Source organism: Ceratotherium simum, chromosome 17 (assembly GCF_057802395.1).
Source record: "Ceratotherium simum simum isolate JZ-2026a chromosome 17, ASM5780239v1, whole genome shotgun sequence".
Lineage (NCBI taxonomy): Eukaryota > Metazoa > Chordata > Mammalia > Perissodactyla > Rhinocerotidae > Ceratotherium > Ceratotherium simum.
The window spans coordinates 1,521,371-1,536,306 of NC_141916.1; the positions used below are offsets into that span (position 1 = coordinate 1,521,371).

General features: G+C 46.8%; 1 protein-coding gene across 1 annotated transcript in view; it reads right to left on the reverse strand.

Moving 5' to 3' along the window:
• The window catches only part of MYRFL (myelin regulatory factor like), a 96,231-nt gene that overhangs the window by 64,173 nt on the left and 17,122 nt on the right, over positions 1 to 14,936 (reverse strand). Inside the window, exons 3-5 of the mRNA XM_087441994.1 lie at positions 6,691 to 6,758; positions 6,338 to 6,596; positions 5,443 to 5,534 (exon numbers count right to left, since the gene is read on the reverse strand). Coding sequence (XP_087298120.1) covers positions 5,443 to 5,534; positions 6,338 to 6,596; positions 6,691 to 6,758 — 419 coding nt within the window. The remainder of the gene's footprint in view (positions 1 to 5,442; positions 5,535 to 6,337; positions 6,597 to 6,690; positions 6,759 to 14,936) is intronic.

Genomic DNA, 14,936 nt, shown 5'->3' on the forward strand with positions numbered 1-14,936 from the left:
TCCAGGCAGGGTGGTTCCAGTGACGTCCACTCCCAGCCTGCGGGTGCTGACTCTCCTCCATGAGGTCTGAACCTGCGGGATCCACGCCCCAGAGCTGCTGGCACCATTTGGGGCCATGAGGGAAAAGCCGGTCTGAGAAGGAAGCCAGCGCGGCAGAAGGCACGGCTGAGAATGAAGGGTGCCCAGTCCTGGTGGCATGATTTGAGTTCTGGGATCCAATCCTAAACTCTTGGGTTACAGGAGCCAATAAATCCCCCGATTTGTTTTTGCGTTTGTTTTTTGCTTAAGGTAGTTTGAAGCTTTTCGGGTTTGGTCCTTTGTTTCTTTGTTTTTGTTAATTGCAACCAATACATTCTAGTTTGTCGCAGGTCCCTGTGGTATCAAGACTCTGTGGTCCAGCCAGCTTTCTGAACTTAGAGGAGTTATTCCCTCACTCAGTGTCTTACTGCCCTCAACTGCAAAACAGAAATCAGAACAGATATCCTGCCCATCTTGCACCATCACACAGCAGAGAGAACGTCATAACACAAGAGGAAGCGCTGTCAGAGGTGACACAAGAGAAAGCACCAGAAAGGATCTTGTCAGAATGCAGTATCGACTACAAGTAATTGCTACACTTGTATGTCAAAAATGGCCAAATAACAGCAATTTCACACGGGCAAGCTGCTGTTTTTGCACAATCTTTGCAAGTTGTTTGTCTTAATTTGAGACAAACTGTACCATCAACCGCAGACGATTTTTATGTAAATTCTGGTCCGTTTGCTGCTTCCCTTTTCTTTTAGCTCCCACCTTCACTCACACCTGCCACCAGGAGTGAAGGGGAGTGGTGTGCTCAAGGTCAGCCCAGCTGTGAGCACCAACACGACCCAGCACACAGAGCTCCCACGCGCCCCTGCGGAGCCTCAGCCCGCGGAAAGCGCAAGGGTGACTGGCTGTTCCTTCCCGCATCTCGCTTCCCTGCTCCACACTCTTACTGAGGCCTTCCTAAAGTAAACAAATAACAGGGCTGCTTCAGGTGGCTTGTGATCCCAAATGTCACAGAAAATGTTTTCCTGGGGTATCACTGTTAGATTGCACCTAAGCAAAACATCTATTTTTCGTTTTTTGTAAACAACCATTTTGGAAAGTTTTCTCAAAATCCTGAAAAACTTTTCCCAGTTAAGAATACAGGAGGTCAGCAATGCAAGGAGCTCTTGGTGCCGTCACACCTCTGAAAGCTGGCCTAAAAACTTTTCAAAAAAACAAACAAAACAAAAACCCTTCCACGGTTCTCCTGCTTACACCAAATTCAGAGAAAGGGAGAGACTTTCCATCCTTGCTGCCTCTCCACGATGGGGCGAGGGGGAGGGGGTCAGGAGCCTGGAGTCTGGAATCGGATGGACCTGGGTTTGAATCACAGCTCTCCTAATGGGGACACAATCTTAGGAAAAGGGCTGAAGGTCTCTGGGCTTCAGTGTCTCCATCTGCAGAATGGGTGTAATGAGATACTACCCCCAGGGCTGTTGAAGGGATCCGCTGAGTAATGTCTGGGTGCTTAGCATGGGGTCTACCACCAGGAAGAGTTTAAACAACAGTGCCCTTAGTTAGTGTTGGTGGCACTGTCATTATCACACATGCTTGTTTCAGCTTGGGTGACTCAGTTATTCCCAAGACGTCTTGGCAAATACTTGTGTTCTTGGACTCCATGGTAACTCTGTCTGATGTGAAATAACTAACTAACAGCCACCAGCTAACTCGGGCCCCTTCCCATCCAAGCGTGGTGGCAGCAAGGTCAAGGTGTCAGGGGAAGCAGCCCAAGACCAGCTCCACTCTCCCAGGTGCTGGTGGGGAGGGCGGGCAGGGGGCAGGGGGCAGGGGCACTGTCCTCAAGGGTAAGGCATTTCCTGCCCTTTCTCATCACAGCAGCAAGGGTATCGGGCAGCCACTCCAACACGACTGACCCAGTCGTGGCTTCCCCAGGAGCTGGCCGTCAGCTGGTGGACGAGGGACGGGGATCTGGGACCACGAGCCCACACTGAAATTCCAGGCACAAGCCTGGGCCCAATACTGGGATTTACTATTACCAACACTAACAATAATATCTATGTCTCCTGTGTGTTTCTGCACCACAGGGACTACCTCAGACACTTGAGGTTTCTCATCAACCCATCAACTCCCCTTCAAGGTAAGGATCCCTGTTTGCCAATAAACTTTCTTTATTGTGGTGTAATGTTCATGAAGAAGAGTACACAGATCATCAGCCACAGTCTGATACTTTTTACAAGATGAATTACCCTGGGTAACTACCACTAGATCAAGGAACAGGAGGCTTCCAGCCCTCCAGAAGACACCTCATGCCCGCTTCGCTCTCGACTTCCTCCTGCTGGGGAATAATCACTATTCTGAAATCTAACACCATAAGGGAGTTTAGAGAAATGGAGTAATCTGACATGTACTCTATGTGTTGGCTTCTTTTACCCAACATTATGTTTATGAGATTCACTCGTTATTGTTGCACATGGCAGCCATTTGTTCATTTTCATTGCTGTATAGTACTCCATTGTAAGAATATACCACAGTTTATTGCCCTTGACGGCCACTTGGTTTGTGGTTACATAAGTCATGCTACTGTGGGTGTTTCTGTGCGTGTCTTTCAGTGGGCATGTGTACACATTTCTATTGGGTATATTCCTAGGAGTGGAGTCACTGATCCACAGGGTGTGTTTTAGTAGATGCAGCCAAACAGATTTATATAAATTATATACAAAGTGCTTACGAGGTAAGGATTCTTAATCTCACTTAACAAATGTGGAAACTGGGGTTCAAAGACCTGAAATAACTTGCCCAGTGTCACAGCCGTTAAGCGAACGAGTTGGGATTCAAATCTGCCTCTTCCCTTCATGCTACACGGAGGATTTCTGGAGAAAACGTAACAGAAGAGAGAAGCAGATGTGTGAAGGCAGCAAGTCTCAATCCCAAGATGTGTGAATGCCCAAGTCTCAATCTTTCGGAGAAAATCATAGAATGTCTTCCAGAATATTTTCTTATACATTACTTTTAAAAAATCTTGGAAATGGGTATGCTAGAAATTATCATTCTCATTTGATAATCAAGAAAAGTCAGGCTTGGAAAGTCCCCAGTTTCTGGAGAGATGAGAAGATACTTTTCTGACTGTCCGGTGTGAATCCAGCTAGTGCTGGGGCCAAAGGTCACGACTCAGGCCTAAAAACTCCTTTAGTATTTGAGGTCAAACCATACAAGGCCATGAACCCTCTCATATTTGGGGTCCTGACCATGTGGGGCCGGGACCAGCTAGCAAGAGGCTGCCCGCCAGCTGCTTTCTCTCTGAGATTTTACACCTGCCCACAGCAACTACTAATTCCACGCTGTGAGCCCTACAGATGGGGTCTTGGGACTCTTGGCCAAAGTGGACCGTTTGGGACGAGGTCACCAGAGAGCCTTCCTGATGGATTCAGTTTAGAACATCTTCTCCCCTCAAGAATCCTGCCTGTATGACCAGCATATGCTCCTCTTCCTCTACCCATGTGTCGTCTCCCCAGGACCTTTGTAAAACCTCATGGCCTCTGCAACATCAAATACGAGTCCTCCACTAGAAAACTCTTGCTGAAAATACAAATTGTAATGAAAACATGGCATTTGGATTAACTAAGATTTCGTCTATTTTCTTGCCCTGGGAACCTGCTCATTTTCATTCTGGAACCGCTGTTTGGAGCCAGTTATCCTCAGTCAGCTTTGCAGTGACCTCTGAGTAGGACTTAACGAGGATTCAAGGTTTCCTACCTGTTGGGACATTTCTAACGTCCTCCGTGACTGCTCTCTGGACGTGGTGGGAATGAGTGCCCTCTCCAGGGACAGGGCGGAAACCCTGACAGGGAGGAGCTGGACTCTGGAATGGCCAATCTGATGAGGAAACACTGGGAAGGTTTGGGTGGCTTGCCCGGGACTCTCAGGGAGCTGGCGCATCCATGGGAGAGTCAACAGGTGGTTCCCTCGTCTGGCTAAGAGTTTATTCAGCCTTTTGTGTTTGAGAACTGTAAATTAGCTGCAGGCTGGGTGCAAGGATCCCTGAAGACATTGGAGTGTCCTCACATAGGAAGGTGGATGGAGAGCTCAATATCATCTGGAAAGGGGATTTCAATTAGCATTTTGTGTTTCTAGGGTTAAATAAGCAAAATCGAGCAACTGCTGGCCATGGTGGATCCATGTAAAAGAAAAGCAGGCAGTGAGAGCTTCAGTTTGTACCAGGGCCGATGCCCAGCTCGGTTCTGACAAGCTCACCCAGGGGTGGTGATGTGTGGGACTGGTGCAGAGGGTGAAGTCATTGTCCACTGACGGACCCACAGCCCCTGCTGCAGCTGTGGCCACCCATCCCTGAAGGCACCAGCAGGCTCCAGGGGGCACAGAGGACCCGCTCTTACCGTGTGGCTGGGAAATGCAAAGACAGCAACTCAAGCCGGTGAGAGAGCCACATGCAGCTCCTCTCGGGGCAGCATAAACCTCTAGAGTTTGGGGGGCAACAGTGGGAGGGGAGCCGCAAGAGGGAAATCTTGGGCTTCTTGCCAAGCTGACGCATGAGAATAAAAGAGAGGTGGCTTGGCTCCTGAATTTGAGGTACTGTTCACGCTGCCTACCTTGGATCATGCACAGTGGCTAACAGATCCAGCACAGAGCATCATCCTTTTCCCTAGAAAGTGCCATAGCATTTGCTCTGAAAATTCTGAATTCAAGGCTTCAGACTCAAAAAATCCAATTTGTTCTCAACTTGATCAGGCCTCTAAGCTCAAAACACGGTGTGTCTCATGTTATATAAGACAAAGAATGAGATAGGCTGATCCCTTGGGCATCAGATGGTTGTGCTACTAGACTTCTCAAATGATTTTACAACATTTCGAAGATCTACTGGGAACCTGTTGACTTGAAGCGAGCGCCTGGGAAGCTCAGCTTTCTGCCTTCCTGCTCCCCTGGAGAAATCCTCTAAAGCCTTGCTCCTCAGAGAACTTTCCACGAGCCAGCAGCATCGGCACCAGCTGAGAGCTTGCTAGGAAGGCAGACTCTCAGACCCCACCCAGGCTTGCTGACTTGGAATCTGCATTTTACCAAGACGCCCGGGTCATCGTGTGCACACTACAGTCAGGAGGGAGCAAGGCTACGAGCACACTGGCAGGCTCCTGGAGGTGCTGCCACACTGCACAGCCTCCCCAGGCCTGGAGTCGGGTCCTGGAATTGGAAGGACTAGTGTTTCATCTCCACCAGAGAGGGGACGGCGTCTCTTCCTGGGAGCCCCTGGACGACCCCACCTTAGATCGCGCGAATCATTACGTCAAGAGGGAAGAAAGAACTCCCAGAGCCTGTCACTGCCCTTCTGTGAGACAGAGAATACTTTTGTAGGGCTGCTCCAAGGCTGGTAAGAAACCCTGATTTCACGGCCCCGGGTTGGCTCACTTGGTCTGGAGTGGTGGGCACACATCCGGCAGTCCCCCGAGCCCTCCGGCGCCTGTGGGCACTTTCTCTTCTGGGTTGGTGGCAATGAGGCTCTAAGATCAAGAAACCACAATGAAGGTTAGGGTTCTTCTTTGCTCTCCACGTTACATTAAATCGATTTAATTTACCAGGTCTCTGCTCCCTGCCTTCCTAAGATTAATTCTAGTAGTTAAATTTACTTGGGCCCTTCTCGTCTGCAGTACCAGGTCCATGCGTGGAGCAGACAGAACAGGACCCTATTCCACGAGCCCCACTGGTCTGAAATTCATTCTCCTTTACCCAGTGGATCTGAGATTCACCTACTTGGAAAATAAACTGAATGCATTTTCAAAGGCAGAGAAGCCATTGGGACAGAGGAGATATGGACTTAAAACACAGGCATACATTTCACACCCGCACATTATTTTCACGTGGAATTTTACCACAATTTTTGATGGCATTTACTCTTTTTGCCATCCTCTAGATCCAGAAGGAGGGGTCAAAGAGAGAAAAGGCAGAGGAGAAGGAAAAGAGAAGAAAAGAATATTAGTTAAAGCTTAATTGACAGATGTTTTTCTGAGAGCTCATCACAAATTACTTGAGTGGTCTGGCTGAGGCTGCAAATGCAAACAGTGCTTTCCCCATCGCCAGAATCTCCCTGTGTATTCCTGACATCTTAGCTTTCCACTGAACGAGGACCTTGGGTTTAGTAGGTTTTTAATTAAAGGATGCTCTACAGCCCAGAGCGGGGCCTTGGCGCGTCAGATCTGTGTCTCGACACTGCCACCTCCTGGAGAGGACTCCACCGTTCCTTCTTGCCCGCCCCGCTGGGGCGGCCGCTCTGAGGTCTCCCATAACTAAGCAGCTGGCCCCTTACCTGGGGCTGTAGCACAGAGGCTGCTGCAGGTAAGAACAACTCATCCCCAGATGGGCGGACACGGACTGGTCCAGGGGGGTCGTGAGATGACCGGTGTCTGGGTAGCAGTTGTGGAAGCCACTGTGGATACTGCCAGGGTCACTCGTCTCAGCCGAGCCCTGGGGTGGGTGCACAGGCAGCGTCGCAGGTGCAGCTTCGGAGTCGAGAAGTGTCGCCGGAGTCCCCCGGGCTGCAGGTCTCACGGTGGGGCAGCATGCACCTGGGGGGACACAGTGGGGGTGCCTCTCTTTCTCACCCCGCTGTCAGGAAGAAGAGGAGCAGTATGCGACATGCAGAGGGCGAATGGCACTCACCTTTGACCTGCGGAGGCGAGCAGGAGTCTGATGCGGAATAGGGTGGGGTGTCTGGGAGCCGGCGTTGCCTGAGGATTGGAGACACGTTTTGCTTTTTTGTTGTAACCGATTGCATCATTCTATTTCTGTCACAAATGGGTACAGCACCCCCAGGCGCTCCAGGGGGAACGAGCCCACCGGACCACGCCCGGTGTCGTGAGTCAAGAGAGCGGGCTCTGGGTCAGACAGAGCTGGCATGAGGCCCCGATCTTCTACTTCCTAGCTGTGCCCGTGAACACGCACTCACTGCTCCAGGCCTCCCTCTCCTCGTCTACAAAACAGGATGATCGCTATGCCTTCCTCCCAGCACGTTGTGAGAATTAAGTGAGGTCCTGGGTACAAAGCCGTGACATAACTCCCCCACACACAGTGAGTGCTCAGCAAAGACTAACCAACACTATTGTTGCTTCTGAACGTGCTCAAAGCGCTCATGCCGGGAGCCGGCTGTGCACACCATCTGGCTGGACCACGACAGAATGTCACCACTGAGGCCTCGGTTCTCCGTCTGGGCTCCAGGAATCCCAAAGCTCCAGGAAGGAGCTCAGGGGTTTTACAACAGAAAATTTTTTTACATGTTTGGGGAAAAGAAATTCGTAACTTTTTTCTGTTTTATATATTGAGGTGCAAGTAAAATTTTATCTTTTACAGAAATGAGTACCACCACTAAAAAAGTGTGACAATTTCTGTTCCAAAGAACCTACCAGTTCCTTACGGCTCAGAAACTCTGTGATTCTAAGTCATACACAAGCACCACACCCTCCACTTGATCCTCTCGAACGATAGTAAGCTACCATGTGTTTCTTGGTTGATTAAGATTTCAATCTCATACAATGAAGAGAAAAGTCTGTTTTTATTATTTACTAGAAAAGTTATCTTTTCTCCTCAAATTGGTCTTTTATACTTTATTCACTTCTCATTAATAAGGGAAGAGAGAACATACATTTACCTTCCTCCAAAAACCCCACTCAGATGAAAGTAAAGAGGCACAAACACAAAAGGACATATAGCACACGAGCAGAGACCATAACAGACCGTATTTCAATTACATGTGGCAGGCAGAAATAGGATTGATGGTAACTGAGTTAGCAAAGTGGAAAAAGAAAAACAGGACTTCCTGGGGATGGCGGAGGAGACGTAGAAACCAGCAAGAAGTTATCCAATCCATACACAACTCCAGAAAAGTCCAGGACATTGGAGTCAACAGGAGCCTCTGAATTTGGGGGTAAGGGGGGCAGAAAACAAAAGCATTGGTTGAAAGTTTGATTAAGGACCAGCTGGACCCTTAGATCATCTTCCCCACCTGTACAGCCAGGCAACGACCTCCATCCGCCCACAGAGGCTGGAAAGCCTAACTCTCTGGAGAAACGGAACCAGGGAGACGGTGGAGCTGCTGGGCTAAAAACGGAAGGATCAATTAAAAGCCTAAACACTGAACTGCGAGACTCTCCTCAACTAGGCTTTGCAGGCATCCAGGTAGATTTCCCACAGTAAGAAACTGGAGGATTGTTCCCTAGAAAAGCTGAACGTCCTCGGGGGGGAAATGATAGTTTGAAATCACCTGAGGAAGTGGCCAGGCTCTGCCTGACCACTCTACAATGAAACTCACCCTTTGAGAACAATGGCTGGCCACAGAACTTCCTAAACTGGGACAAACAATGAAGGGTCAGACATTTTCAGAAAACCTTTAACACTGAAGACGGATAACAAACACCAAGATACATCAGGAATCACAACGCGCTCTTCTGCTTCCAATATGACTGGTGAGCTCCTGTCAGACCTGACCCTCCCACAGACAACAACTGTGAAGTCTGGAAATCTAAAAATAAACATATACCCGAAGATACTGGAAAGTGGGCAAAAGCAAGAAGATTCTGGAGGGGCACTGAAACTTGAAAGAGGTAATGGCATGAAGTGAGTTATCTGTTGACAGCTTTCAGCCTTAGGGCTGGGTGAAGTCAGAACCATAGAACAGCTGACACTCCAGGAGAAGCCCACAGTGTTTCTGGCCTAAAAAACCAGAGAACAGAGTTTGGGACAAACGTAGCTGCTGAAAGTGAAAGGGGAATGTTGGGAAAGACAGATACAGAGAGAGGAAACTCGAGATTCTGAGCATAAACTCCAGCCAAGTGTCTGACCAACTCCTGAGCCGTTGATGCATGGAGCTGACTGCACACAGCCCAACCAAAGAAAAAAGACTGATCTGAAATTTGAGCTACTTCCCAAGAGACAGAATTTACAATCTAAATCTAAGCAAAGTAATTGCCTGGTAAAACAAAAATATATATCCTCTTCAGAGGGCTAAGAAAGAATCCAGACATTCACAATGTCCACGATACCATTCAGAATTACTCCACAAACAAAGAACCAGGAAAATGTGGCCTGGCCTCAGGAGAAAGAACCATCAATGGACACACACCCAGAGATGATCCAGACACTGGATTAGCAGACAAGGATTTAAAGCAGCTATTGTAACTACCCTTAACGGAGCAGAGAAAAATGTGTTTGTAAAGAACAAAAAAATACAAAATCTCAGCAAAGAAAGAAACTATAAAGAAGAACTAAATGGAAATTCTAGAATTGAAAAGAAAATTCTAGAAATAAAAATTAAAAAGATCACTGGGTGGTGTATCAGAAGAACTTGAAGACAGATCCTCAGATATCATCCAATCTAAAGAGCAGAGAGGAAAAAATGAATTAAAAAAGAGAGAGAGAAAAGGAGATTCATGAACCTGTGGAGAGGACGGAGCAGAAAAATGGTTAAAAATACGATGGCCGAAAACTTCCAAAGGTGAAAAACGTACCTTTAAAAGTTCAAGCAGCTCAGCAAATCCCAAGCCATACAGACACGGAGAAAAGCACACCTAGGTCAGCGAGTCAAATCACCATAAACCAAACATAAACAGAAACTCTCAAAAGCAGCCAGAGGAAAACAACACATTACGTGTGGCGTGACAGTGATTCAGAGGAGCACTGACTTCTCATCAAAATTTCCATAGGCGAGAGACAGCACAACAATGTCTTTAAAGTGCCAGAGAAAAACAAAACTGACAATGCAGAGTTTTATATCCAATGAAGATATCCTTCAAGAATGAAAGCAAAATAAAGACGTTTTCAAATAAAAAAATTAAGTGAATCGATGAACAGACATGCACAATACAATATGCTAAAGACATCATTCAGGCTAAAGGGAAATGATGCCAGATAGGAACTTGAAACTTTAGGGAGAAATGAAGAGAATAAAAAATGGTATCTATCTGAATGCAAATCACTTTTTCTCTTAATTTCCTTAAAATACATAGGACTATTTAAAGCAAAAATTATGACATTATCTTGTAGAGTTTATAACACATGTAGGTGTAATACTCATGACAACTATAGCATAGAGGATGGGAGAGGGGGATAAATGGAATTATACAGTTGAATATCTCTATATTTTATGTTAAGTGGTACAATATTGATTCATTAACTCTAAGTAGATTGTAAAAGGTTAAATAATACAAAGAAGTATAGCTGAAGTCAACAGATAAAATGGAATTCTAAAATTATTCAAATAATACAAAGTAAACCAGAAAAAGTTACAGAGGAGTAAGAAATAGAAGGGATAAAAAGAAGACAAACAATAAAATGGCAGAATTAAATACAATATCAATAATTACTTTAAATGTAAATGGAATAAACACTCCAATTAAAAGGCAGAGATTACAGGAATAGATTTTTAAAAAGCAAGACCCAACTGTATGTTGCCTGCAAGACACACTTTAAATATAAAGACTCAGATAAGTTGAAAGTTAACGGAGAAAAAAAAACGTGTATGAAAAGGCAGAAGTGATTTCATGAACAATAGCTAAAATAGACTTCAAAATAAAGAGTATTACTAAAAATAAAGAGGCTCATTCCATAATAATAAAAGTCCTTTCATTAAGAAGGCAAGCGAGCATGATTGTTTATGTATTTAATAGAAGTTCAAAACACATGAAGCAAAAATTGACAGCATTAAAAGGAGAAATAAATAACTGTACATTCGTAGTTGGAGATTTTAACATCACCTCTCATCAACTGATAGAACAAAATAGATAGAACAAACTGACAGAACAGAAAAGTCAGTAATGGCATAGATCATCTGAGGAATGCCTGGAAGAAGAAAAGGAACTAATGTGTTTTCATACTGGGAGAAATTCTGCAGTTCTCTTCAGAGAATTTGAGGGAAGAATTGACGACGACTACATTCAAAGCTAAGCAAATCATGAACACAAGGCCATGATTCAAGAAAAACAAAAATTTCAAGAAAGAAAATAGAATCATAGTAAATTATATGTGAACACATAGTGGTAATAACGTAAGCCCTGGGTATCGACCTCACCAAAAATTTTTGTACAACTTTATGCTATTGGGAGGCTGAGGGTAGAAGGGGTGTCCCACATGGTATAAGAAAGTTAAGTCCTCCCAGAAGATAATATTAGGTTGTTAACATGTATAAAGCAAAAAAGAGTGATACAAAAACATCATTTAGATATAAGGTGGTAGAAATTCCTAAAAGAGTTGAAAAGTATCTGCCGCTGGCAGAGCCCGCTCAGGGTCACCAGAGGAGTGGGGCGGGGGATGGCTGGTTTTCATTATACGCCGCATGTACGGGACCATTTGATTTCTTAAATTCTGCACAGGTATCACTCCCATAAACCTACAAATTAAATTTTGTTACTGACTCTGTGATCTCACAATTCCACATTCCAGGCTCTAGGCAGCTGTTCAGTTACCTTTACATTAGCCACGCCACTGAATTCAATAATGTTATAAAAAGTGAAAATCACAAGTAAAGTATCAACTCCCTCAAGAAACATGGCATGGCCTGTTATAAACGGGAACGCAGGCTCTGTCCAGCAGGTCTTGTGCTGAGTGGCAGCAATGTGTGTGGGTGGTTTTAAAGCAAGGATTTTAAATGTTTAAGTGTTTTCCTTACAGTTTGTCCTCCTTCCAAAGCTCACTACAGCCACTCCTTTATTTCACTGCATTACACACTCGATGAATTTTAATACACTGAGAGAAATTTTGCAGTTCTTTTCAGAGAATTTGAGGGAAGAATTAATGATAGCTACCTTCAAAACTAAGCAAATTGTAAAAAACAAGTGCAATGATTAACTTTAAGAAAAACTCTGGGAGCTGGCCTGTTGGCATAGTGGTTAAGTTTGCAGGCTCTGCTGTGGTGGCCCGGGGTTCACAGGTTCGGATCCTGGGCATGGACCTACTCACCGCTTGTCAAGCCATGCTGGGGCAGGAGTCCCACATATAAAGTGGAGGAAGATGGGCACAGATGTTAGCCCAGGGCCAATCTTCCTCAGCAAAAAAAAAAAAAAGAAAAAGAAAAGAAAAGAAAAAGAAAAACTGTTGTTTGGGACTGTTTCCAAGCTGCCAACTGCTCCCGACTCACGATCACTGTGTCGGGAATCCCCATAATGCACATTAGACTGTTTTTTGGACTTTATGCTCTGAATTTGCCTATTTTGCCAAAGAGATTTCCATAAAATGGACCTAGGAAGCAACAGATACGATGGGTCACTCCCTGAGTGGCCATCTCTGTCTCTAGCTTCTGTACGAGTTAGCTGTAAAAATCAAGCGATTCTTACCTGCTGATAAAAAATAGAATAATTTGTCTTCTAAACTCCTTTCTCTCAGACACACAAGTTGTTTCATTTTTTGGAGGATGAATGGAGAAACATGGTCTCCGGGTGGTTGAATGCCATGCAAACCAAGGGAAGGCGCAAAACAGACTTTCCGCCAGCTGGCCAAGGCCGTCTGTGCATCCACGAGATCTGCCTGCTGCCCCAAAGCAGCCAGCATTTCTTTCGGATGGCAGCCTGGCCTGAGCAGGTATCACCTGAGTGCCACCACGCGTTGTGACCCTCCTAGCCACTGCGCAGGGCACACTCACGGTATTTGGACGCCGGCTTCGTGTGAACACCAGCTAGGACTGCTCACAGTTCAGCGGTCCAGTCCCCGTATTCTCTGCTGACTCCCCCAGGGCCTCCACACACCACTGCCCTTCTCTAAGGCTCCACTGCACAGGGAGTTCAGCTCAGCACAGGGCCTGGGATAGAGCTGGTACTTAATAAATAGGAATTACTGCTTTTTTACACTCCATCTGGCCATAAATACGTGTATTCATAAGTTCATATATCAAGAGAGGGCTTTCCTGACCACCCAATCTATAACGGCAGCCTCCCCAACCCTCACTGGGTTCTCCCCTACCTCACACCTATTTCTCTCCATCTTCTGAACGACCTTACACTAGACGCCGCTGTCTTTCTCTCCCTACTAGGGTGCACGGCAGCAGTGAAGGATGGGAACTGCTCACCCCAGGAGCTGGCAGCAAGGAAACGCATCGTCTATAGAGAATTCAGAAACAATACTTAAATCTACAAAACGTCAGTCTGCCTCTTATTATCACCTGCACCACCATCTCAGAGAAAGATGTCCGGGTGCCTGCCAGGGCAGGCTGCTTCCCACCCCCTGCCCTCGGTAAACCACTGGCAGGGGTTCATCTGTTCTGTTCACTGTTGTACCCCCTCACCAAACTGTAAAAGTAATTGTGACTGAAAGTATTTCCTCCAGTTTTCCATGTGTATGATCTATCCTCCCACATGGACATTAAGAGTGTGTCTTCATACTGGTGTGTGTGTGTGTGTGTGTGTGTGTGTGTGTCCGTAGTGCCCGGTGGTGAGTACGTGGCAGGCTCTCAATGAATACTTGATCAGCTTCGTTAGGGTTTGCACCCCCACCAGAGGCTGGGATGGGAAAGGGCCTTGGCAGAAATGCCGTCAGTGGATAAGGTAGCCCGAGGAAATCACTTCATGACAAGGCAGCGACAAGCAAGAAAACATGCTGCAGTCCTCCCTCCAGCCCTGTGCTGGCAAACCACAGGCCCTGACCCTCGCGCCACCCTCCTCTGCTGCTGGAGACAGGTGACCCGTATGGAGGACCATGCCGAGCCTCTGCTAGTGTGTCTTATGTAATCTCTGCCACCACCAAAAAGTCACTGTCATTCCCCCATTCCACAGGCAGTGAAACTGAGGCCTGATGAGGTTAAATGACTCCCTCGAGATTATTCATCCAGCAACTGGTTAAGCTGGAATCCAGCAGTCAGTCTACCACCAGAGCCCACGCTATAAGGGACATGGTGTTTTAAATGCAGACCATCCTGATCACGTTAATTACTGTGGTTATTTCGCTCTCCACAAGCATCTTTAGAATGGCGAGCCGCGGTCATGTTTCAGCCTGGGATTCTGTTCGCCTTTCTCCTACTGCATCAGTCTGAACCCAGAAGTCAAACCGGTCAATGGACTCAGACAGCCTCTAACAAGCTCTTCTCGTAGAACCACATGTGCTTCTTCACTGCCTCTCGAAACCTCACAGTCAAGGGCTTATCGGCCCACCCACAGGCAGCAGAACTAAAACATGCAGCTGGTCATCGACTCCTAACTCTTTTTGCCAGCCAAGTCCTGAGTAAAACCCAGAATATCAGATGCTTAAGCTCAACCATCAGAATGAAATAAAATGAACCTGGAGTCTGTGTCTAATGGACCTAATGCGTCTCTAAGGTCCCCCTCCTGCAAAGTCACCCATTCAAACCTGCGCATAGGTGTTGCCCAGGGCCCTCAGCCAGCCCCCTCTTACCCCACAGGCAGGGCCTCAGGGCCAGCCTGAAGTCGGTGTGACACTCCCCAACTGAACACACTGACGCAAACCCGGCTGTGTTAATTGTTTGGTGTGGGACTTGGGAGGTGGGGTAGGAGCACGTGTATTAACCTAAAGCCGGCTTCTCAGACTGTAATGTGCAAGAGTCCCCTGGAATCCTGTTAAAACGCAGAATCAGATGTCGTGTTTTTGGGCGAGGCCTGGATGCTGCATTTCCAGCTCCCGCGTGAGGCTGACGCTGCTGCTCCCTGACACCTGCTTTTAGTAACGGAAGGAAGCAGGTGACCCTCTGCCTGTTTTGAGGATTCAGTAGTCTCTTTTCCAGAGCCTTCCTTCCTCTGCACACACGTACACACACAGACACTTGTGCTTTTTCACTACGACCTCCAGGGTTTCTCGCTGTTCCCTAAGCATCTAACCTCCCTCCCCGTGAGCCGCTCTCCAAACCTGGACACGTCCCAGTCTGCCCACCCATCCGGCTCTCCTCTGCCCTGGAGGTAACCGGCTGGCTACCTGAG